The sequence below is a fragment of the Melospiza melodia genome, chromosome 19, assembly GCF_035770615.1.
Source record: "Melospiza melodia melodia isolate bMelMel2 chromosome 19, bMelMel2.pri, whole genome shotgun sequence".
Classification (NCBI taxonomy): domain Eukaryota; kingdom Metazoa; phylum Chordata; class Aves; order Passeriformes; family Passerellidae; genus Melospiza; species Melospiza melodia.
The window spans coordinates 15,110,447-15,134,059 of record NC_086212.1 but is presented as its reverse complement, the minus strand read 5'-3'; the positions used below and the strand labels follow the sequence as shown (position 1 = coordinate 15,134,059).

General features: G+C 48.9%; 2 protein-coding genes across 12 annotated transcripts in view; one reads left to right on the top strand and one right to left on the bottom strand.

Annotated features, from left to right (window-relative positions):
• The window catches only part of PTPN1 (protein tyrosine phosphatase non-receptor type 1), a 30,524-nt gene extending 16,208 nt beyond the window's left edge, over positions 1–14,316 (top strand). The window contains exons 2-9 of the mRNA XM_063172659.1: positions 5,186–5,276; positions 6,868–6,968; positions 8,220–8,318; positions 9,793–9,930; positions 10,343–10,552; positions 11,900–12,061; positions 12,673–12,908; positions 13,416–14,316. Coding sequence (XP_063028729.1) covers positions 5,186–5,276; positions 6,868–6,968; positions 8,220–8,318; positions 9,793–9,930; positions 10,343–10,552; positions 11,900–12,061; positions 12,673–12,908; positions 13,416–13,620 — 1,242 coding nt within the window. The 3' untranslated portion in view covers positions 13,621–14,316. The remainder of the gene's footprint in view (positions 1–5,185; positions 5,277–6,867; positions 6,969–8,219; positions 8,319–9,792; positions 9,931–10,342; positions 10,553–11,899; positions 12,062–12,672; positions 12,909–13,415) is intronic.
• Positions 14,317–16,971: 2,655 nt separating this feature from the next.
• The window catches only part of RIPOR3 (RIPOR family member 3), a 39,538-nt gene continuing 32,896 nt past the window's right edge, over positions 16,972–23,613 (bottom strand). For 10 of the 11 annotated variants that reach the window (XM_063172649.1, XM_063172654.1, XM_063172648.1 and 7 more), the window contains 8 exons: positions 23,255–23,390; positions 22,717–22,825; positions 21,415–21,579; positions 21,062–21,220; positions 20,038–20,240; positions 19,517–19,600; positions 18,645–18,735; positions 16,972–17,882 (listed from right to left, as the gene is read on the bottom strand). In XM_063172649.1, the coding sequence (XP_063028719.1) occupies positions 17,785–17,882; positions 18,645–18,735; positions 19,517–19,600; positions 20,038–20,240; positions 21,062–21,220; positions 21,415–21,579; positions 22,717–22,825; positions 23,255–23,390 (1,045 nt within the window). In that variant the 3' untranslated portion in view covers positions 16,972–17,784. The remainder of the gene's footprint in view (positions 17,883–18,644; positions 18,736–19,516; positions 19,601–20,037; positions 20,241–21,061; positions 21,221–21,414; positions 21,580–22,716; positions 22,826–23,254; positions 23,391–23,613) is intronic. The other variant, XM_063172651.1, reaches the window with a different exon arrangement.

Below are 23,613 nucleotides of genomic sequence, written 5' to 3'. Positions count from 1 at the left end.
AACCATACTGCAAACAAATTAAGGTCTGGATTTGCTAGGCAGACTAAATTCCTTTAGGACTTATGTGGAAATCTGGTCTGTGGGATGCACCAGTCTATTTGAGATGAGGTTAAACCAGAACTCTCTGTAGAGACCCCTGATGTTTGGGCAAATGAAGGTGTGGATCTCATTGCAGTGGTTACTTTTCTTACAGAAGAAGAGCAACTGAGTTAGAACCTCTTGACACTTTAATGAGAGTGTGGTTTATTTCCTGGCACTGACTTCGTTTGATGATACAGACAGCAAAGCTTTGCTTTTGCACAGCAGCTGTCAAGAAAAAGCCATTTCACATTCTCAAACGTCTCTATCCTTCCAGTAATGTCCAAGATGCACTTCTGGAGCAGATTGAGTATCTGGGAGGAAAAATAGAGATGGATGTGGAGAAGAAGAGGGGAACTTGAGTTGTTTTCTTACACTGACACTCCATTCAGTTGTTTCCTGTTTTGGCAGTGAGTACATGGCTACAAAACAGCAGAAGTAGAATGTTCCTGCCAGCAGCTCTGAACTTCTTCTGTTATGGGTCATAAATTTCAAGGACAAACTATATTTTGAACTTACTGAAATTTGAGAAGTCTCATGTAATTCTTTAAACTGATACTAGAGTTTAGCTCTTTGATTTCCCTGTGTGTGTTGCAACGCTCATAAGAACCAGAACTGAAAAATCAGTTTTTACCCATTGGAGATGACACTGAGGCAATCTGAGAATCTGAGCAGCTGGGCTGTGCAGTGTTGCTGTGGTTTACTGACAGCAGTGCCCTCCTTCTGGGAACGTGCAAGATAAATGCCCTGGTAAAGTGTGGAAGTGGCACAAATCCGTGGCTTTGTCCCTTCTGGAAGCGCTGCCAGGCCCTGAGAGGCACTCAGGTGTCAGAGTGAGCGCCCACAGTGTGCAGCTATCTCCCTGGGGAAGCGGCTGCAGTGAGGGACTGCAGGGTTTGCTGTCAGGAGCCTCTCCAGCGAGGCGTGTTGGAGCTGGTCAGTGCAGAGAGACAGTCTGGAATACCTGCTAGCTGTGATAAATACGGCCCTGGGAAAAATGAGCCCACTTTGCCACGTGTTGATATGATTTAATGTGGCAGCCGCGGCCAGTTTACATTCTGCTGGGGGTTATTTCCGTGCTGCCAGCAGCTGACTGGTGTCAAACCCTCTGATGGTCACGGCCGGCTCGTGGTGCCTGGGCACTGCTGAACTAGCAGGGGCCTTTCTAGGAAACCGTGTTGCAAGTGTGGGATTTCTTATTTATTTCTTTATTCTGACCTCCTGTAAAAGTGGTGTTGAACTTTAAACAAGCCTGTCCTTTCCTCTCTGTGCTGCTCAACCTCAGGAAGAAGCTTCACATAGCAGGCAATTGGTTTCTTTTTATTTTTGAGGGAGATTAGTAAGCAAATCAACACTACCATATCTTAGTTGAAAGCAAAATTAGGAGACCAGATAAAATGTTTTTAAAGGGTATTAAAATCCACATTTATTTCACTTAGCTGGCTAAAGTTCTGCAGGTGCTTGTTAAGATTTATGTTGTGTGATGCAGCTGTCTGTTCATTTATCTGATCTTTAGATGACGTTCCTCTTATCTACGAGTTACATCCTCATTTCTTGTTCTTGCCCAAATACCCTGATGTAAAGCTTAATATAGGATAAGAAATCAAATCTTCCTTGTCAAGGTGGGCTACCTGAGCAGTTGTGTGCTTTATATCTTCATGAAGTTCTTTTGTTGGGGAGTGAGTTCAGGGCCTCAGGTTGCCCTCTCCCATCTGAATCTGAAGACCTTTTCCCATTTGTGTAAAGTAGGTGTTTGTTATGAATCTCTTGGTACTTGCTGGTTTTCTCGTGCTCTTCTCTCCAACTCTTTGCAACCTCATTGGATTGTAGGGGTATTTCCATTCTGAAACCAGCCTGAGTGACATCATGGGGAAAGAGCACCTTCCACTTTATTGTAACTTTTACTCTTCCACCTTTTCCAGCAGTATCATGTCATCATTTTCTTCAGTGGCAGCTTCAAGAGGAAACCTGTATTTTAGCTAAGATTACTTTTTTATGTAAGTCTTTATATATAATTTTCGTGAAGTGCTGTCCTTAGTGTGAGTGCCTCAGTAGATGGATTAGGAGCAATTCTGTAGCCCCTGATAAGATCTTGGCATTTGCTGCTTCCCCGTAGGAGCAGAACTGCTAAAATGACAGTAAATTGTTATCTCTGAGTGTGATCTGCTCCAGGCTTTATGGTGCAATTAGATAGTGTGATCAAATTGAGCCCTGCTGCAAGGCTCCCTGGGAGTGGGTCTGGTGAAGCTGAAGACATTGAGACTGCACCTTTAGTGTTGTTCTAAACACTGATACACAAATCTGCACAGTGTGCTTGAATGGCTGATGGCATGGCCACTCTTCCTGTGGTCTTACAGAATATTTACTTGGAGATTTTGAGGTGCATCTTCTCTTTCTGAATCTCCTGCTGGCATCTGAGCAGGATGGGGAAAGTGAAGCCCCATGTGCTGCTGTGCATAGAGCTCAGGAAGTTCCCGTTTGAAGAACAGGGCTTCAGCAGACTTCCCCTTTCCACCCCAAAGTATTGGGGGGACAGGGCTTAAAACCAGGAGATGAGTGCAATGAGGTGACTCATGCTCCAAACCCAAAGCATTTGACTTGGGAAAACTGACTTCAGTTCTAGCCCTTCCTCTTTAAAGTTTTATATTGCACGACCTTTTAAATGAAATGTCAAGCTTCCTTTTCGACAGGCAGGATCTCTGCAGTGTGACTGGGTGTGATTCAAGAAGGTGTTTTGTAACTTCATGAATCCCTGCCTTCATCTGCTACCTTCAGTTCTCGTGACATCTTGTGGCCTCAAGTTCCTCAGAGCACAAGAATTCCCTGCTGTGAATGAGTCTGATTTCTCCAGCGTGGGGACCTTGTGGTAGTGTTTGAGCATGTTCTGAGCCTACCCTACCAGCAGTTAGGTGGTGTCAGTAGTGATGTGGCTCCAGCAGTGTGTCACAAGGCCCCTGACGTGGCCACACAGCTCCTGTGGGCACTGGGCTGTTTCTCTCCAGCCATGTTCTCTGTTGAAGGCAATTGCATTTCCACCGCAGTCAGCTTCATATCCTGGAAGTGACCTTGGATGATAAATTTTCCTTGGTCACTTTAGATGTTCTAGCAACTTCCATATCCAAAAAAAAAACCCCAACCAAAACTCCAAACCACTTTCCCCCTGCTGCTGAGGAGACTGTGCCCTGTGTGATGTGCAGGCATGCCTGCTCTCCAGGATTTTCCATTTTCCCATGTTCCTCACGCTCAGCAGTGGAGTGCTGGCTGCTGGCTGCCTTTCCACACCAGGCAGAGCTTGCCTGTTGCCATGCTTCCATCCCTCTTTTGTTACCATCCCACCCCCAGCCCGTGGTTTTTCCTGTTTCTTGAAACATGCTCCAGAAATACACGGCTGGTTTTAAATAGTCTGTGACTTGTTTCTTTCCATTTTCTCTGTGCCTGTGGGAGTTCAGCATCTCTAGAACTCCGTTATTCTCCAAGTACCTTTAGGCACTGTGGCATCTTGAAAAAGATCTGATATTTTCTGGTGAGGTAATAGCCAGCTCTCTATTCCCTGCACAATTAATTGCCACTTTCCGTTCCTGATGTTGGTATTGGAATCTGTGGAACTCCTGGGGACTGGCAGTAGTTTGTGTGTGTACATACATGTGGATGCTTCAGTGTAGAATCTTTGTATTAGAGTTCCTTTGTATAATTCCAATTTGTAAAGAAGCATTTGATTTATTTAGTTTTAAGAGAGGGGACAGGTTTTTTTCAAATCTGTTAATGCTGTGAAATGAAACTGTGTATTAGTGCTGCTGCTAAAATAGCCCAGTATTTACAGGAAAACTCCTTAGGGATCTTGGCTTGGTTTGCATTTTGATGCTTTTATAATATGAATCCTGTGGGGGGAAGTTGTGTTGGTTTTGGGTGTTGGGGATTTTCAACACACATTTGGGAAATGTGGTTAGTGATCTAGAAAACCATTTTTCCTAGTTCCCTGGTTTTTTTCTCTTGTTAATCCTGTACAGTAAGTATGGAAGAATAAATCCCTGCAAAGCACAAAGTCGCTAACTTAGTGTCAGAGACAAATTTGTGAAAACACCCATTTTAGCTGCCTCGTGTTTGAGATATTAGACTGTGGCAGTCCAGATCATGTTCTCCAGACTGCATTCTTCATGAGCAGAAATACTGGCAGCCATGTGTTCAGTTATAAAAAGCTGGCAGCTGATGTCAGCCCTTATTTCAGGTTTGGAATACTGTGCTAATTTTTGGCAGGTTTATGTAAATCAGAACTCTTCTTCTGACATGTAGCATTCAGGGTAAATTGGTACATACCTGAATAATGCAGCACAAGAGATAAACAGGTAATGTGCTGCAGCAGATGGCCCACTTGAAAAAGTCTTGATTCTTTGTATGCAGAACTGTGCTTACACAGTGTTTATTTACAATGTGAAATTCTGTTTCAGCAAATTGGGACTAATGTCCAAGGATAGCAGAATTCTTTTTATTTTAACTTCTGAGATGGTCTCAGATAGCTGAGCTACTATATGCACCTGAAGAAACCTATCTGAGAGAGCCCTGGTGATCTGTTTGAGGCGCTGCATCTGTTTTAGCTGAGCACAGCTGACTTCTGCCCCTGCAGCTCTGTGACCTGGTGCTGATAACTCAGGATATTGGTGAAAGGGGTCTTAGACAAATCACTCTGTGTGTGTGTGATGCCAAGGGGGGCAGACAAGTTCTTTTCTATCACAGTGAATGTTTTCACCGTGCTGAGTCAGAAGCAGGGTTGATATTTCCACTGATGCTGCAAAGAAGGGCTTAAAGCAGTTTATGTGGAATTGCTTTGGGGCAGAGACCCTGCTCCTTCAGGAGCTGAAAGGCATCATGTCTGGTGAATGCTGTGCTGCTTTATTATGCAAACTAATAGTATTTTAATAAATAATGTTAGTGTTGCATTCTGAGAAATTTAAACTCGATTCTTAATTGGAGGCCCAAAGTGCTTTCTGTCCAGAATTCCCTCACATGAAGATGTGAAGTCAGATGGTATTGGCCTTAAAATATCCAATGGTATGAAATTAGATGGATTCATACGTAACAGGGTTTGCTTGTTTTTTTTTTTTTGTTGCAGGACATAAGGCATGAAGCCAGTGATTTTCCATGTAAAGTGGCCAAACATCCCAGAAACAAAAATAGAAATAGGTACAGAGATGTCAGCCCCTGTAAGTACACTTTCTTTTCCATTGTTTATAAGACTGTTGACTTCTAATGACTTTTCACAGCTAAATGTTCATTGTAAGGACAAGATTCTGTTAGGTGGATAAGCACCAGGACAACTCTTTGTTATTATATTTATTTATTGGTGAGACTGGTGTCACAGGATGCTTTTATATCCACAGGGTTATACAAGAGCAGCACACAGCAGAGTCTGAATTTGTGGGCAGAAATCTGAAGAGGGGAACTTGCTTTACCATTGAGAATGGTGGCTGCAGTAGCATTTCTGAGGCTGCAGGGGTGGTTCCTGTGCAGCTCCCACCCAGCAGAGCTCCTGCCAGGCAGCACAGGTGGCAGCAGTGCCCCTCTGGGAGCTGGGTGGCACAGAACTCTGCCAGAGACAGGGCTGAGCTCCTTGGAGCACAGCAGGAGCTCAGGTGATGGGCAGGTGCCCAGCTGCTGTCCCCGGGCAGGTGCCCAGCTGCTGTGCCAGGGCAGGTGCCCAGCTGCGGTGCCAGGGCAGGTGCCCATCTGCTGTGCCAGGGCAGGTGCCCAGCTGTGTCCCCGGGCAGGTGCCCATCTGCTGTGCCAGGGCAGATCCCCAGCTGTGCCAGGGCAGGTGCCCAGCTGTGTCCCCGGGCAGGTGCCCATCTGCTGTGCCAGGGCAGATCCCCAGCTGTGCCAGGGCAGGTGCCCAGCTGTGTCCCCGGGCAGGTGCCCATCTGCTGTGCCAGGGCAGATCCCCAGCTGTGCCAGGGCAGGTGCCCAGCTGTGTCCCCGGGCAGGTGCCCATCTGCTGTGCCAGGGCAGATCCCCAGCTGTGCCAGGGCAGGTGCCCAGCTGTGTCCCAGGCCAGAGTGCTGCTCTGGGGCGCAGAACTTCTGCCTTGGTGCTTAAAGCTCCTGAAGCCTTTGGGGCAGTTAACCAGAACAGTAATGCTTTACTGTAATTGCTTTACTAAGCAGTTCTAATGTTTGAGGTTGTGAGTAACAAATTCCTTCTTGCCTTTAAATAATACTGTTATCAGTCTGTTTGCTTTCTTGCAAAATGTGGGAACTCGTGTGTGTATTGAGTTTTTTTAGTTGGTGGTTTGGTTTCTTTAGTCCCAAGTTGAGCAAGTGACTAACAAAAGAGCAAATAATTTACATTTGCTGTATTACTTGAATTTTGATCATTTTTTCTGTACATGAAAAAGTGGTCAGGTTGGGAACAGTAGCTAAATACCTATAAGAATAAAAGGTCTCTGTCCTGTTTGCCCAATATATGTTTGGACAAACCTTTAACAACCTTGAACAAGCTGTATTTGAATGTTTAAGCTGGGAAGATAAGCAGTTGTGTAATTAGATTTATTTAAAAGCAGCAAGTTGCTACCTGAATGGACAGGTCAGTGTGCTCTGGTTTGCAGATTGCAGTGGGGATGATTTCAGGTGCCTCACCTTGCAGTGTGCCCCTGGGAGTGAAGTGGGAGCTGCTCCCTGCTCCGAGGGGCTGTGCCAGTGGGCACTGCCCAGCCCAGCTCAGTGTGTGACCCCCCTGCTGATGAGGATGTGCCTGCACTGTTCCATGCTCATTAACCTGTGTTTTCTAATTGTGCTGCAGTTGATCACAGTCGAATTAAGCTAAACCAAGGTGACAATGACTATATCAATGCTAGTTTGATAAAAATGGAAGAGGCCCAAAGGAGCTACATCCTTACCCAGGTAATTGCTAGCAGTGCGTAATAAAAATATTATGGTGGCTGGAGTTGTTTTTCATGGATTTTCTGTTTGTTTTCTTTATTGTAAAGCTACTTAAGTGCATACAAACAAACATTTATGTGTGTATAAAAGTGACTGCTTTTCCCTGAATCTGTCAATTGCCCACCTACCTGTATAACAAATTTAAAAGTACCCACATGCCCTGTTGTCTTATTCTGAGAGCCAGCAACTGTGCCAGGCTTCTTGTTTGTGCTAAATGTTCATTTCCCTGGAGACTGTCCTGATCTCTAATCTTGGCTCTTTTTTTACCCCTTCCTCCCATGCTTTAGATAAAGGTAGGCTGGGATTAATATTTTCAAGTGACAGCTCTTCCTTCCTGTTTCTAAAGAACAGAGATAAATCTTCTCAGGAAGAAATGGGCAGAGCAGTGTGCAGTGTGAAAATGTTCCTTTGAGCACAGCTCCCATGCCCTGCCTCAGGATGGGGGTGGATCACAGGGGTGAGCTCTGGGGGGAATAGTCAGAGGTGCTGTGACTGATCCTGGTTACTGGTAACTGGTTACTGTCCTGATGCACATTTAATGGCTTTATTGAAATCTAATCATTCTTTCTGAGGAGCTGCTGTTCTGTTTGAGCACAGGAGTGGATCGAACCCAAGCTTCAGAGCAATAGCTTCAGAGTAGAAAATAGCCAAGGAACATAGCAGAAGTAGGAAGTTATAAGGAAATCTACTTTGGGAATAGATAGTCTTTAAAAGGAGTCACTGTTTCATTCAGTCGCAAGGCAGATCTGTGAAGATTGTGGAAAACCATATAATTTGTTACTGATTTTGCATCTTTTCAGTCTTTTGGAAGTTTTAGTCAAGTAATTTTCAAGTATCATGCATAAGGATGAGGGATTGCAGAGTAGTTTGACACAGATGTTATTTTTGCTTTCAATCAATGGGGTTTATTTCCCCATGACCTTTGTATATCTTTCCTAAGAAAATGCAGCACTTTTCACTCCCAGTTCTGTTCTCACAATGAGACTGTCTCTCTTCCTCTTATGTACGGGGGGAAAAGATTAACCATGCTTTCATGGGTAAATTCATAACATGGAACTTCAAGCTGTCTCACTGCATTTTTTTACAGTTTTAAATGAGAAGTTGCTTGTTACTTGTTTGAATCTATTGCCTTGTGCAGGGACTGTTACTGGGGAAGAATGCCCTGACATTTACAGAAAATAATGCTTATTTCTGGTGATTCTGTCTCTGCAGGGACCTTTGCCAAATACTTGTGGTCACTTTTGGGAGATGGTTTGGGAACAGAAAAGCCGTGGTGTTGTCATGTTGAACAGAGTGATGGAAAAGGGATCCGTAAGTACTCACCCAGTTCTAGCTATGTGTTCAGCACATTTATGGTTTTCTGTAATAAAAAACCCAAGTAAAACCAACCCAAGGAATGGGATGGGATGACTGCAAGTAGTTTTGTCTAAGAAATTGTACCTGGAATTGAATACTTGGTGAACTGATCCTGCTGCAGTAAGAAAATCGCTGGGTTTGTAATTGTGGGGCTTAATTTCTTGTGAATTTGGCTAAAATGAAACACAAACACACTGTGACTCCACACAAATGGAAGTCTCTGCTGTTCACCAGGGGCTCTGCAGTTGTTCTCGGTGTGCACAGACTGCACCTCTCAGGGCTCTGCAGTGTGCAGTGGCTTTGCAGTAGAGAAAGCTCTGGGGCTCCAGGTCTCCATCACACACTGAGCCCCGAGGCACACTGTCCCCTCCAGTGTCACTGTTGTACACAATGAAGTATAATCCTGTGCAAAGACGTTTTGGAGGAGGGCAGTGAGGGTGTTGGGTATCCACCAGTGATAACTGGGTGGTACATGCTTTTGCATCATCAGGAAAGCATTCCCAATAATCAGGAAAATTCTTGGGCAGTGAGCTGTGCTTTAATAAACTGCAGTCTGGAATTTTCAGTGTTTTGCTGGGTTTTGTACTACAAGTGAAATTTAATCTTCAAAAGAGATGCGGTAACCAAATTTTACAATAGTTTCTTCCTTTCCAACCATTCCTGCTCTGTCTCTGCACTGCTCTAGTTTTGAACAAAACAAATTACTGTGATCCCTTAGGGCAGTGCTTACCCTCCTCAGCAAACAGCAGTGGGAGACTTAGAGTGGAGCACGACAAAATATTGTTTGCAGACACACTGTAGAGAAATTAGACACTAAGGCAATTGCTATAACTTTTATAAATCCAGACAGAAAGTGCAGAGAATTATAGCTGCATCCTATACCATGATAAACAAGAGGATGTATTTTCAAAATAAATTAGAATTAGTTTGAGCAAAAGCACTCTGAGTCTGCCTGTGAAGAAAATGCTGCAGGGCTTTTCTGTTTATTGAAATGCTGTCTGAAATCACCTTAGTCTTGAGCCTGCTGTTGGTTTAGCGTCGTTCTACCACTTTTGGTTTGGCCACATTGTTTGCCCTTTAACAAAAGAGGCCTGAGCCACGTGCAGAGACTGGGAGAGGGGAGGGGAGGGTCAGGGGTGATCCTGATCCCAGGGCAGAGGATGCGCCAGTTCTCCCAGGCACAGGATCCCACATTTCAGTGTCAGGAGCTTGGGTGCAGACTTTCCTTTTCGTGCTGCTGATGAGTATTTCAGTCCCAGGTTTTTCCTGCACACTTGAAAATGTGCTGCTTTCCCGTTTGGTTGGCTCATTAAAGTCCCTGGCATGCAGCAGTCTCTGCAGAGCTCATCTCTCTGGGAAACCTTAATAAGAAAATTGCAATTCAGTCAGGAGTGGGTAATGACATTTATATGTCTCCTACTTGTTTTAGGTAAAGTGTGCACAGTACTGGCCACGGAAGGAAGAGAAAGAAATGTTTTTTGAAGATACAAACTTGAAACTAACCTTGATATCTGAAGATATCAAATCCTACTACACAGTACGACAGCTGGAATTGGAAAACCTGACCGTGAGTACCAGCTCTCATCCAGTCCTTGTTCTCCTTGGGGTGAGATTCACATCCTCACCAACAAGGGCTGGAAATTGGTGGTCATGAATTGTCCCGGATTGATGATCCTGCATGAGATGGTGTGGAAATGGAACTCTTGGGTATTTATGAGACGTTCCTGGGGACCCTCCAGGCAGTTTCATGTGTCAGCCATACCCAGAGTGACACAAGCTTTTGAACTGTACTGAAATAACCAAACCTGAAACGAGTAAATTCCCTTTGCTCCCAGTGGAGCCCTTCCCAACAACAGACCATTACCTGTAATGAGTTTCTTGGCCGTGCAGTTATAAGAGCTCCCTCAGACTGGTGAAACTTTGGAATTCAGTCAGCTGTTCCCAGTCCTGACTGGTGTACCCAACCCCTGTTTCTGCAGAGCCAGGAAACTCGAGAGATTCTGCACTTTCACTACACCACCTGGCCCGACTTTGGGGTGCCGGAGTCGCCGGCGTCGTTCCTGAATTTCCTGTTCAAGGTGCGGGAGTCGGGCTCACTGAGCCCCGGGCACGGCCCCGTCGTGGTGCACTGCAGCGCGGGCATCGGCAGGTCGGGCACCTTCTGCCTGGTGGACACCTGCCTGCTGCTGGTAAGGCACTCTGCAGGGCCTCTGCTCTCTCTGCTCTCTCTGCTCTGCTCTCTCTGCTCTCTCTGCTCTGCTCTCTCTGCTCGCTCTGCTCTGCTCTCTCTGCTCTGCTCTGCTCTGCTCTGCTCTCTCTGCTCTGCTCGCTCTGCTCTGCTCTCTCTGCTCTGCTCTGCTCTCTCTGCTCTCTCTGCTCTGCTCTGCTCTGCTCTGCTCTCTCTGCTCTGCTCTGCTCTCTCTGCTCTCTCTGCTCTGCTCTGCTCTCTCTGCTCTGCTCTGCTCTCTCTGCTCTGCTCTGCTCTGCTCTGCTCTCTCTGCTCTGCTCTGCTCTCTCTGCTCTCTCTGCTCTGCTCTGCTCTCTCTGCTCTCTCTGCTCTCTCTGCTCTGCTCTGCTCTCTCTGCTCTGCTCTGCTCTCTCTGCTCTGCTCTGCTCTCTCTGCTCTCTCTGCTCTGCTCTGCTCTCTCTGCTCTCTCTGCTCTGCTCTGCTCTCTCTGCTCTGCTCTGCTCTGCTCTGCTCTCTCTGCTCTGCTCGCTCTGCTCTGCTCTCTCTGCTCTGCTCTGCTCTCTCTGCTCTCTCTGCTCTGCTCTGCTCTGCTCTCTCTGCTCTGCTCTCTCTGCTCTGCTCTGCTCTCTCTGCTCTGCTCTCTCTGCTCTGCTCTGCTCTCTCTGCTCTCTCTGCTCTGCTCTGCTCTGCTCTCTCTGCTCTGCTCTGCTCTCTCTGCTCTGCTCTGCTCTCTCTGCTCTCTCTGCTCTCTCTGCTCTGCTCTGCTCTGCTCTCTCTGCTCTGCTCTGCTCTCTCTGCTCTGCTCTGCTCTGCTCTCTCTGCTCTGCTCTCTCTGCTCTGCTCTCTCTGCTCTCTCTGCTCTCTCTGCTCTGCTCTGCTCTGCTCTGCTCTCTCTGCTCTCTCTGCTCTCTCTGCTCTGCTCTGCTCTCTCTGCTCTGCTCTGCTCTCTCTGCTCTGCTCGCTGCGCAGGGCAGCCCAGGGGTGGCTGGAAAGGAGCTGGGGCTGGGGAGGATTCCTGTTATCTACCATTGCTTTACTCCGCTGTTCCACGAGTGCATTCCAAGGCAGGTCTGGTTCCTGAGTGGCCATTCTGAGTCTGGGGAAGGGAGGTCTCCAGTTTTCAGAGTGATTCACAAAGACAGGCTTTGCCTTCAGGGAAAGCAGCATATTTGAGGCCCAGTGTTTTCCCCTCAGTGTTTTTGGAGACCCGGTAATGAGCTGCTGATAGCAGTTGTGTGTGAGTTTGTTCATTCTGTAGTGTGGAGGGTGGTATGAAGGCCCTACCACAGAATGAGTCACTAGTGACCCTCCTCAGAGCAGAAAACATGTTTCACATTTCTATCTGCAGATGGACAAACGGAAAGATCCTTCTTCCGTGGACGTCAAGCAGGTTCTCCTGGAGATGAGGAAGTACAGGATGGGGCTCATCCAGACTGCAGACCAGCTCCGCTTCTCCTACCTAGCTGTTATTGAAGGGGCAAAATTCATCATGGGAGATGCTTCAGTGCAAGTGAGTGCTCCTGGCAGCTCCAGAGAACTGCAGCAAGTGGGTGGGAGGAACAGGATGGGAAGGAGCCTCAAATTTGGTGCTTGCTTCAGCTTCAGTACATGGTTATATTATGGGGTTTTTAGGTACAGTGCTTTACAATCTGTCACGACCTAAAGTGCTGTATTTTATTTATTTCCAAAAGTACCTCTTACGTAGCAGGTGTCTCCTGTGCTTTCCTGCACAGTGACTGGGGTGGAGCTGCTGCATCAGCCTCCCCTGGAATTTCAGACAGTACAAGTTTCCTAATATGCCTGAAGTTTAAGTGCCATGATTAAATTCATCAGGGTTTTTTATGGTAAGCAGAGCTCTAGAAAAATAGATTTTATTTTGTGCTTGAGTTTTTTAGAAGCAGATTCGAATTTCTTGCTTTTATGGCCAATATGTTTTGTGTAGTGGATGTAACTTGGATTTGGGGTTTTTGTGTCTGGTTTTTCTTTCTTTTTTTGCAATGCAAATGAAGAACCATTGTAAGAATTAATTAAAAGGTGGAGTGTAAAGATTCTGCCATGGCAAAGTTTAAAGTTAGAGCAGCTTGGAAGAGAAAAGCTTACCAGGTTTGTCCTTCCCTGAAGGAGCAGTGGAAGGAGCTCTCCAACGAGGACCTGGAGCCACCCCCTGAGCACACCCCCCCACCTCCCAGGCCCCCGAAGAGAACCTCAGAGATGCACAACGGGAGGATGCACGAGCACCCCGAGCTCCTGGGCAAGCCCCAGGCAGTGGAGGAGGAGATCAGGAGCTCGCTCAGCAGCGTGGAGGAGGCAGCTCCAGACAGCAGGGCCCGCTCGGCTGCGGCCCCCGGCACAGACAGGTAAGGCACAAAGCACCCACTGCCCCTGACAGCTCTGCACACAGAGCCACAGGCAGGGAGTGGCAGAGGGGAGGAGATGCTCACTTCCACCCTGAGATGCACTTTGGGGGTTAGGGCTGAGCGAGCAGCCACATTCTGTCCCTTTCTGGCTTTCTGGGCTGGTGCTCAAGTTTAGAACTTTGGTGTTCCCGTGACCCGGCTGGGGGTGTGAGCTGGGTTCCTTCACTGCCTGAATTGGTGCAGATTTGTGATGAGCAGTGAAAGCAGGTGGTGGTTAAAGCTTATTCTTTAAAGGGCACAGAGTCCTCCCAAGCTCTTCCTAACCCTCTGTGGAGCAGCCAGATGTGTCCTAACCGGAGACAGGCTGTGCTTTGGTGGCTGCTGCAGCTCCAGGAGCTTTCCAGCTCTGTGGTGTTCCCTGCCCTTGGAGCACCTGCATGGCTTCTCTCCTGCAGCACGGACTGTTCATTGCCAGCCAGCCCTGAGTGTCCCTCCCTCTGTCCTCAGCACTAGTCACGACACTGAAGCCCGGAGGAGAGCGGTGGGGGACAACCCGCGGCTCGCGCCCCGCAAGGAGGAGTCGGTGAAGGAGAGCTCGGAGGAGGAGGATGAGAGCGTGGTGGCCACTTGGAAGCCCTTCCTCGTGAATATCTGCATGTTCACGTTCCTGACGGCGGGAGCTTACCTGTGCTACAGGGTGTGTTTCCACTGAGGCGGCAGGAGCGCCGCTCGCGCCCGGCTCCGCGGAGCCCCGCCAGGCAGGGCAGCCTCGGCTCAGAGCAGGTAGATTTAGGGGAAAGGCCAGAACTTTGGCTAGGGCTTCATGAGAGAATCGATGCACTAGGGTTTTATCCAGCCCTGTGGTCCCAAGAACATAATATTGTAATCTCAGGGCCTTGAAATATTCAGGAGTAAGCAGAGAAAATGCCAAATAGTCTATTTTCCTTTTTTGTTTTCTTTTTTTTTTTTTTAACTAAATAATAGAATTACAACACATTGTTGTTTTTAGACTTTTTTAAAAAGCCAGTTCATTTTCTTTTGTTTCAAAAAAACTAGGCACAAGTGAAACTTGCTTGTACTCTCCAAGTGTTGTAACCAAATACATGACTTACATTGACAAGTTCCCAAAAAAAAGAAAAAGAAACCCACATACCTGAAGAATGTAAACTTTTGGAAGGGGAGGTGTGTTTGTGGTTGGTTTTTGGCTTGTTTTCTGTCTTTTTTAAAATTTGCTTCATCTTTAAAGACTGAGTTGTGGGCAGTGCCTGTGGTATTGATATATTTAATCTTGCCATAACTGTTCTTAAAGAGCTGATTGTTTTATTTGTGTTGATAGAACCAGGCTTCTGCATTTGCTCAGGGTATCCCAACACGTCCAGCTCTTTGATTTTTTTTCTTTTTTTTTTTTCCTTTACTAAGTGTATCTCCTCATTGACTTTTGTTGCACTCTACTTGCACATATGCCTCTTTACATTGCACCATCCTTTCTAAAGCTGTTTTTACTTTTATATTCTGGGTTGGGAGAGGTCGAGGGGAGGGAGAGAAACAGGAAAGGGAAATTCAACCAAACCATGTCCACCAGCAGTGGGGCCATGCCCGTGGCCCGTGGAAGGACCAGTCCTTAAACCTCAGCATTTGGAATGTAAAATGCAGTTTCACTCTGCAGCTGCCCCCTCGGGCCCAGCGTGGCTCTGGGCAGGGAGGCTCTGGGCAGAGCCAGAGCAATCCCTGCTGGGGTAGCCTCCCCTGGGCAGGAGCAGCCAGCAGAGCCATGCTGGGCTCTGAGCAGCCCCTGGGCTGTGCTGGCAGTGCTGGTGTGTCCTGCTTTGCTGCCAGCAGGGTCCTGGCCCTGGCAGCCCCGTGGGCTCCCACAGCAGCCAGGCTCGGGGGCTGAGTGCTGCTGGGGAGGCTTGGTGTGTGGGGAGGCAGCATTGCACCAGTGCTGTTCCTCGGGGCAATACCAAATTATTCATAGTTTCAACAGTAATAGCAAAGGTTTCTTTGCTTGTGTCATGGTGCAGAGGACAGGAGCAAAGTCACTCCTGGGAGCTGCAGTGATTGAACTGCCCCATGACAGCTGATGTGCAGCAGTGTTACTGATTTGTTTTATTTCTAAAGTCGTTCTAGCTCTATAGCACTTAACCACCCTGAGTGCAGCCCTCGCTGTGGAGGAGCCCAGGGGAGCCCCTCCACTCCCTATTTATTTTGGCCAAGCTGGCTGTAGGTGTAGCTCTTCCTTCAGTGGGTGAGTAGGTGAGGGGTGGGTGGGGTGGGAGTTACTCTAGTCTGTGTTTTGTTAAGCTTGCATCAAGGGCTTTTCAAGAGTACAATAATAAATCCTCAGGTAGTACTGGGACTCAATCCTTTACCTGTGAGACTGTTGGTCAGACCAGTACTTGAAAGGAGGAATGTTGTAATCAGTCAATATTTAGTTATATTATTGGAAACAGGAAAAATGAGTATAGAAAAATGGTAATATATAATGGCTCATCTGTGTATTTAAGATACATTCTGTGATTGCTTTGTCCCCACTGTTCTCTGCAGCGTGGGCAGGCCCCTGCCCTGAGGCACCATTTGTACCCCTTTGTACTCAAGTGCATGTGAAGTCTGCGGTGTCCCGATGAAACACCACCTGCTTGAAAGGTGACAGAACTTATATTCCTGCTTCCTGATGTGCCCAAATGATATTTGCATGACCTGATCCTTAGTGGCTGTGGTTCAGAGGGTGTTGCTGAGTGTCTGTTCAGCACTGGACCGTTGGTGTTTATCAGAGCCCGTGTACTCGCCTAATCCTTGGCATGACTTCCCGTGGGATCCCGTGTGCTCCGTGTGCCCGGTGGTAGCATGTTCCTTTCAGCTGAGTGAGTGTAGTACAGACATTCCAGAGAGCTCAGGCAGCCCTTCCACACCTCCCCTGGGCCTGGGGCACCTGGGCAAAGAAACAAACCCACCCCAGCTCTGGCCACCTTCCCAAGAGGGAATATTTTAAATGCTAGGTATGGCCAGGAAAGAAAGGATCCTTCCTTTGAATAGAGAGTTATTCAATTGCAAATGATTCTACCCAAACAGTTCCTGCAGATGCCAGAGGAGCTTTGAGCATCCTGTTGGTGCCTGTTTCTTTCCTGTGTTCCAGGCCCAGCTCTGACCCTGGCTGGGACACAGAGAGTGTGCCCAGGGCCCAGGGAGGTGTGGGCAGGGCTGGCCACGCTGAGCTGTGCCCATTTTGTTTGCTGTCCTGTACTGTCTGTGGTAGTTGGGGGGTGTATATACCGTAGCACAGTGGGGTGTTGGGTAACCTGTTCTTGGAAATGGACAAACATCCATGTTAGACTCGTTAGAAAGTTAGTGAGCTGCTCTGCTATCTGCCTTAAGCAAATATTTACTCATCAGGTCTTTCTTTTTTACAGATTGCCATAGAATAAACTTTTATAAAAAAATATGTAAAAACTCAACAAAAAAGCTGAATGTTTTGGTATAATACAGTTTCAGGTATCTTGTCTTTTGTGTAAGCCGCTGCTGGGCCTCCCAGGTTAGAGTACAACTGTACAGTTTTTCAATCTCCCATACAAGTTTTCAGTTCTCATTTTAGTTGTAACAATAAAACTCTTTTTTTAAAGAACTCACTTGAATGTGTCCTTGCTTCAGGGCTGGATCCATGGGCTTCTGTCATGTGCACATAAGGGGTTGGGGAGTAGGTTTGTAGAGTAAAGGGATTTAAATGTTGCTGTAAGAACTTTGTGGAGGCATGCTCCAGTAAAAGATTAGAGGATCCCCATCCCTCCCTGCCACCTCCATTCCCCTCTTCTGGTCTTTCACACTGAGCAGTTAAAGTTTAAGGGTAAGAAGTGCAGGAACTGAAGCACCCTGGTTGGTCTCTGCAGGAGCTGAAACGTTTGCAGCTGCAGCCTGCACATCCTGGTGTTTGAATTCCAGTACTTACCTTTGGTTTACATTTTTAGGGTTCACCAAAGTGGAGCAGGACAGGGCCCTGGCCCTTGGGGGTTTAGTGCCTCTTACCTTCCCCAGGGCTGCAAACACAGCAGTAGGAAACACTCCCAGGAACTTGTCTCAAATGGTTTATTAGAACTTTAGAAAACAGTATGAAATCCAACAAATAAATACCAAATAGAAAAGTTTCATGTGTATGTATATATATATAAAAACATGTACACACAATCCCAACCCCCTTTCAAGTATTGCACCTGAAGCCAGGCTGCTCCCCATGGGCACCCTGCCAGCCAGGGCTGGGGGATGAGCAGGAGAGCTCTCGGTCTGTGACTGAGCCCAGAGTTTTACAAGAGCAAACCTGTCTGTCCCTCAGTGAGAGCTGCCCGTGGCAAATGCAGTGGGCACACACAGCTCCCACAGAGCCTGCCTGGCCCTGCTGGCCTGGCTGAGCTGCAGCAATTGCACACTGACTCAGGGCTGCCAGGTTCTCCTTCTGCAGCTGAATGGCCCCAGCAGTGGTGCTGGATTTGTGCTACTGACAGGGCAGCTGGTCTGGGACAGTGATCATTTCTCTCCTTGGAGAATGCCAAATCAATAAACCACTTCCTGGGAAAATGGATCATATTGGACAGAGTTGGAGCAGGGGCAGCTAATTCCAGCAAGATGGAGATTTGAACTCCAGTGAAGACCTGGATCCACATTCTGAGAGATCCCAGTTTTCATTTGTCCAGCACTTGGTATTTCCTCATGTGCAGAGAGACTGAGAAAATGCATTCCAGGCTGCATCACGGCAATGACAAACTGTCCCCTCTGGAAATAAACCTGTGCTGGGGCAGGAGATGGCAGGGACAGGACAGAACAGAAGGAAACCAGACAGAACCAAAGCCTCAGTACCCGTGGGGCTGTGAGGACAGAGGGATCCAGCTCTCTAAAACACGGTGATTTCAATCTCGGCCTCCTGAGCAGTTTCTCTCAGCTCACAGCAGATCCTGTCCATCTTCTCAAAGGCTTGTCGGCCCCGTTCCCCTGGGGAGAGAAAACAGCTGAGGGACAGGCAGGGCACCTGAGGAACCTCTGGGGACACTCCTGTCATTCAGCCTTGCTTGGAAGGAAGGACTCAAGGGTGACAAACATCCCTCAGGGAATAGTTCTCTAAAACCTGCTGGAGCCACCATGGAAAATCAGGCCTCCTCAATGGTTTCCATGAGTAACAGTTTGGGGTGTCACAGCTGGAAAACCTGTCTCACGTGGGCCTGAGTGTTCTGTGGGGCAGGGGTGGAGATGCCAGAACTGAGCCTGGCTCAAAATGGGCTCTGGAAGAACACAACAGGGAAGTGGGTGTCTCTGCATGGCCTGGCCATGCTCTGGCAGCATTCCAGCTGTTGGGCCCCCAGGAAAAGCACAAATGCTGGGCAGGAGGAGGTGGGGAGCACTGACATTTTATCAGGTCCCCTCCACTGTCAATCACTTGTCACTTGGATTCCAGTGAAGGAACAGGTAATGAACCAGCATCACAGTGTCAGTCCTTATCCACGACCTTTCCAAAAGGTTCAGTGGTTCCTAGAGCACCTAATCCTTCAGGATCTCCTTGGTCTGGTTCTATAAATTTCATCAGGGCCCCTTGGCCGTTATGTGTGATGTAAAGTTTATCTTCATGGTATGAAACAGCTGTCCATGAAATATTCCTGTTGTCCTGGATGTGTTTAGGCTGAACTTGAGGCCCCTCCTGGTCCTGCACTATTTCACATCCCTCTTTGAGACCATTTTAAAGCTGTACAAAAGCCTTACCAAAGGACAGCGTGGTTTCCCTGGCTGCATTCCTGACTTCCTCTGTTTCAGACTGGCACAGGTGGGCAACCTGCTCAATGCTCTCCACAGCCTGTTGGAAGAAAGCAGAATTTGCCTAAGCAGCTTTTCAGCAGTTTGGTGGACATTTCTACAAAGCAAACACAGACACAAACTCCCATCTCCTCTGACATCCAAATTCCACCAGGACCTTTCTCTTCCCCAGCATACTGGCTTGCAGTTACACTTCCTGATGAGATCTCACCTTTGTTACCTTCTCTCCTGTTTTAGGGCATCAGAAAGTGTCAAAGTTCCAGGGTACAGGTCATGGTTGTGGGACCATTAAATCAGTACCAGCCAACAAGGACCTTCACTGAAAGGGTTAAATCGACCCTGATTTGCTGTTGTGTGGGTACCTGTTTGCAGGCATTGGTTCCCTGTTTGTGTGCAAACCTATTACAGCAGCTTAGGGCTCTTGGAAATGTTTAAATCTGTGCTGTTTCTTATAATAGCAATGCAAATATTAGTTTTGTTTTCTGACTTTAGTGAGCTGTTAAAAATATCCCCTGATTTAACTTCAGGTTTCTACAGTTAAGTGTTCAGAACTGACTGATACAGAAATGTTGCTGGTTTATGCCCGTGCTGGATGTCCCCAGTGGGACACTGCCCTTCAGCTCGGAGCATCCCAGGAGCTCCCACATCCCGTGCTGTGCCTGGCAGGTCGGGCACTGCCACCGCTCCCTGTCCTGGCAATGATGGCGTTCACAGCCGGAGCCGTGGCAGGCACAGCTGCTGGTTCCCGGCTGCAGTGAGCCCTCCCCGCTAAACCCAGCCCAGGGTTTGAGCCCGGCCTTGGGCAGGGCCCGAGCGCTCACCCTGAGGTTCTTGAGAGCCAGACACGCAGCCTGCTGCAGCCTGGAGTCACAGCCGGACAGAGCGTCGGTGTAAAACAGCACGGCCTGGGGCACAGCGCAGCAAATAAAACAGAGTCAATTTAATACCCACACAGCAAATAAAACACAGAGTCCATTTGATACCCAACCCAATGGCAGGAGAGGGGTTACCCGTGAAATGAACCAAGGCAGAGACACTGGAGCGCCGCTGCCTTGGGGGCTCGGTCCCGGCCAAAACACGGCCAGGAAAGGGGTGCGGGCCTGGGGAAGCTCCCACTGGCCCCAAAGTCTTCACTGTCTCCCCGTTCCCCGGTGTCCCCACCGTTCCTCACTGTCTCCCCGTTCCCCGGTGTCCCCACCGTTCCTCACTGTCTCCCCGTTCCCCGGTGTCCCCACCGTTCCTCACTGTCTCCCCGTTCCCCGCTGGCCCCAAAGTCTTCGCTGTCCCCCCAGTCCAGGGCGCCCCACGTTCCTCTCGGTGCCCCCGCATTCCCCGCACTCACCCGGGCCCGGAGGGTGCCGCTGCCGCCGGCCCGGGCCAGGCAGGCCGTGGCCGCTTTGCCCACCCGGTGGTTCTCGTCCAGCTGCAGCAGCCCCAGCAGGCGCAGCGTCCGCGGCAGCGGCTGCAGCCGGCTCAGCCTCTTCCCCTTCAGCCTCTTCAGCGTCTTCAGCCGGCCGGGGCACTGCAGCTCCTCGATCAGCATCACTGCCGGAGGGAGCGGAGAGAGCGGCACTCGCTGGGGAAACGCCTCCGCCAGGGACACAAACCCCGGGACACACGCAGACCCCGGGACACACGCAGACCCCGGGACACACGCAGACCCCGGGACACACGCAGACCCCGGGACACACGCAGACCCCGGGACACACGCAGACCCCGGGACACACGCAGACCCCGGGACACACGCAGACCCCGGGACACACGCAGACCCCGGGACACACGCATAAACACTGGCTGGACCCGGGACACACACAGACCCAGGACACACAGCCCTCCACACGAGTCCTCTGCATCAGCACATGCCTGAAGATGCAGTCAATACCAGGACTATTTTTAAATAATTCTTTCCTAGTACAGAGAAAGCTGTGGAGTACTTTCACGTGTTGGACAACACTCCAGCGAGGCACTGGCTACCTCAGGCTACGAAATGCAGGTCAGAAACCTCTGCAATTTTATTGTTCTTTTCTGTGAATGAGTCCAGCTACAGCAGTGACCCAAGCCACAGACCGTGCTCAGTCCTTGGGTGCAGCTGGAGGCTGCTCCTGACTCTGTGCCTGCTATGGCTTTGGAATATCCCAGAACTATTTTCAGGGCACTCGAGATAAGCCCATCCTTCACGGGGGGTTTGTTTGCACATGCTCACATGCGGGAGTCGAGCACGCTTTTCCTGTTCTGATTAAACTACACGGTCATAAGGGCAGTAAGAACGGAAACAAGCTGTCAGTGCAGGGGCTGGGCTGTTTCCTGCTCCGGAGCTGCATCGGGAGCCTGCCCTGCAGGAGGAGCCAAGCGCTGCCTTTATTTACCTTCCTTGGCCAGCTTGGCCAGGTGCTTCTCCAGGCTGCCGATGCGGTGCCGCTCCAGGTACCGATAGAACTGGAACAGAGTCACCGGCTCCGCTTGCAGAGGGCAGGAGGGCAGCAGCCCATCGCAGGTGAGGATCTGCTCCAGCAGCCTCTGCAGCACTGCGGGGAGAAGGGAGCAGGACAGACACAAAACAGCAGGTGGGTTACCTGGCAGCTGCTGGAAGCAAGCGAGAGCTTTGGGGTTGGGGTTTTTAAATGCACAGGGACAATTTAAGGTTTGGGTTTGGGGTTTTTAAATGCACAGGGACAATTTCCAGCACTGCACTGCACTGAAATGAAGGCCCACGGGGTACCTGTCTCCAGGTGGCTGGGGTACTTCTCCTTCACTTTGAGCATCATTGTGTATTTCAGAGCGTGACGGAACCTTTCTGCCGAGGTCACCAAGATGCTGCTGCCAGGCTCTGCAAGATCACTCCAGATTTTCAGATATTGCTTCTTCTTTTTAGCCTTCTGAATAACTGAAACCCAACATTTTAAAAAGTCAGCGAGCTCTAGCAGCTTTGGGATTTTACACGAGGAATTCGGCAGCAGATGGCCTATCTGGATTGGGGTAGCACTAACTTGTATTTGTATTAGAGATGGTTTTCTTAAAAATTAGACATTTGCTGCCCAGATGTTCACAGCTGCAAGCACTGAGGTCCTGAACTGCCATCAGCAGCTCCTATCTCCTATTGCTCCCTTTATCTCTGAGTCAGTTCCAGAAGAACATTCTAGAAGTTTGAGTGGCTGCCCTTCTGTCAGCCAAGGAGGTGCCACTGCCAAGGGTTTTTGGGATGCTGCCTCTGTTCCTTGCCCAGGGCAGAGCTCTGCCCTTGGCTCTCAGGCTCTTCACAAGAGCACGTGCAGCTCTTCAGGAGCCCTGTGGCTCCTCATGTGGACCCTCATTTGGTGGCTCCTCATGTGGACCCTCATTTGGTGGCTCCTCACGTGGACCCTCATTTGGTGGCTCCTCACTCGGGCCCTCCATCCCTCCCTTTCACCTCCAGGCATGGAGCTCCTGCCCGTCAGCCCCCCTCACTCTGCACCAGCCCTGCTCAGGAACAGCTCATTCTCACAGCTCCAGAATAAAATCTGGCACCAAATGCTTCCAACTAAAATTTGCATTCTTGCTGCTGCATTTACCAAGATGAGAACAAAAGTCTCCCAAGCCTCTCATTGTGCTTTAGCATTTTGTCACATCCAACAGCCAATGGAAGAGTTTAGTAGTGGGAAGACCTGAGACAAAATTCTGTGCCCACCAAACTGTTCTGGCAAGTGGGCACAGAATTTGGGCTGTTTGCTTATCCAAAGGAAAAGCACAGATGTAAAAGGGGATTTTATTAAGGCTGCTCTGCTGCTGTTTGACCATCTACAACAGCCCTGTTTAAAACATACCAGTTCAGCTACTCTGAGACCAACTGTTCCAAATTTTTTCCTTCTGTGTAGAAGAAAGAATGACCCAAAGAATGAGCCCTGGTTTAATGATGAGCCGGTTTAACGATGCCCATGTTTGCAAGGAATTTAGAAGGAAAGCCCTGGGCCTGGGGAGGCTCCAGCAGAACCCCAGGGGTGCAGCTCTCCCATCTCTGCATGCCTGGGGAAGGGCAGGCACTCACTTTTCTCTGCAGACAGATCCACGACATCCCCCAGGACTCGTGTCTGCTCTGACACTTCTTCCAAAATGCTCTCCTGGACCACCTGGGCTACGTTTGGGGTCCTCAGTTTCTGAAAGGCAACAGACATAACTCGGGAGCTGAAACAAGGGCAGGAGGAAGCTCCAGATAAATGAGGATTTATTCCTCAGAATCCAGCTTTTAAGACACGTGAGAAACCCCCTCTGCTCTCAGAAGGCCCCTTGCCCACCAGACACCCGCTCCCTGTTGCAGCAGTTTTCATTCATTAAACACGGCCCAAGCCAAGCCAAGCCTGTGTGTTTGCAGCCTGCTTTGGGCACAGAGCTGCTGCTCAGAGCTTCAGCAAAACCCAGAGGCTGAGAGGAGCAGCAGAGTTTTGCACGGCCCTTTCTGTGTGAACACATGTGTACCCAGCATTAATGCACCCAATTTCCATTCTGAGTCTCTCTCTGTTATCAAACATCCAATTCTGCTGTAATCAGAACCAGCAGTGGCAGTGGGAGCCCAGGCTGCTCTGTACCTGCAGGAGAGCTTTGCACAGCCTCAGGTGTGTTAGCAGCAGCACGTCCAGGTTCTCATCCCCCGTGGTTACATCCTGGGCTTCTGGCCTGGTGTCACAGCCCAGGGGCTGCAGCACGTTGTCAGTGTATGTGCTGCTGAGAGCAGGGGGAGAGAGAGTTACAGAGCTCATCACAACAGAACTGAAACGGACAGCCTCAACAGGAGCTGTGAAAGAAACCAGGTGGCACTGAACAGAAACCAGCATTTTCTTTAACTATTTCTATTTATTACTCTCTCCAAAACAGGGTCAGGCATTTCTGTGCTGGCTCTGACACCACAGCTGTTTCCCAGCCCTGTGAGGCTGCTGTGGGACCCTTT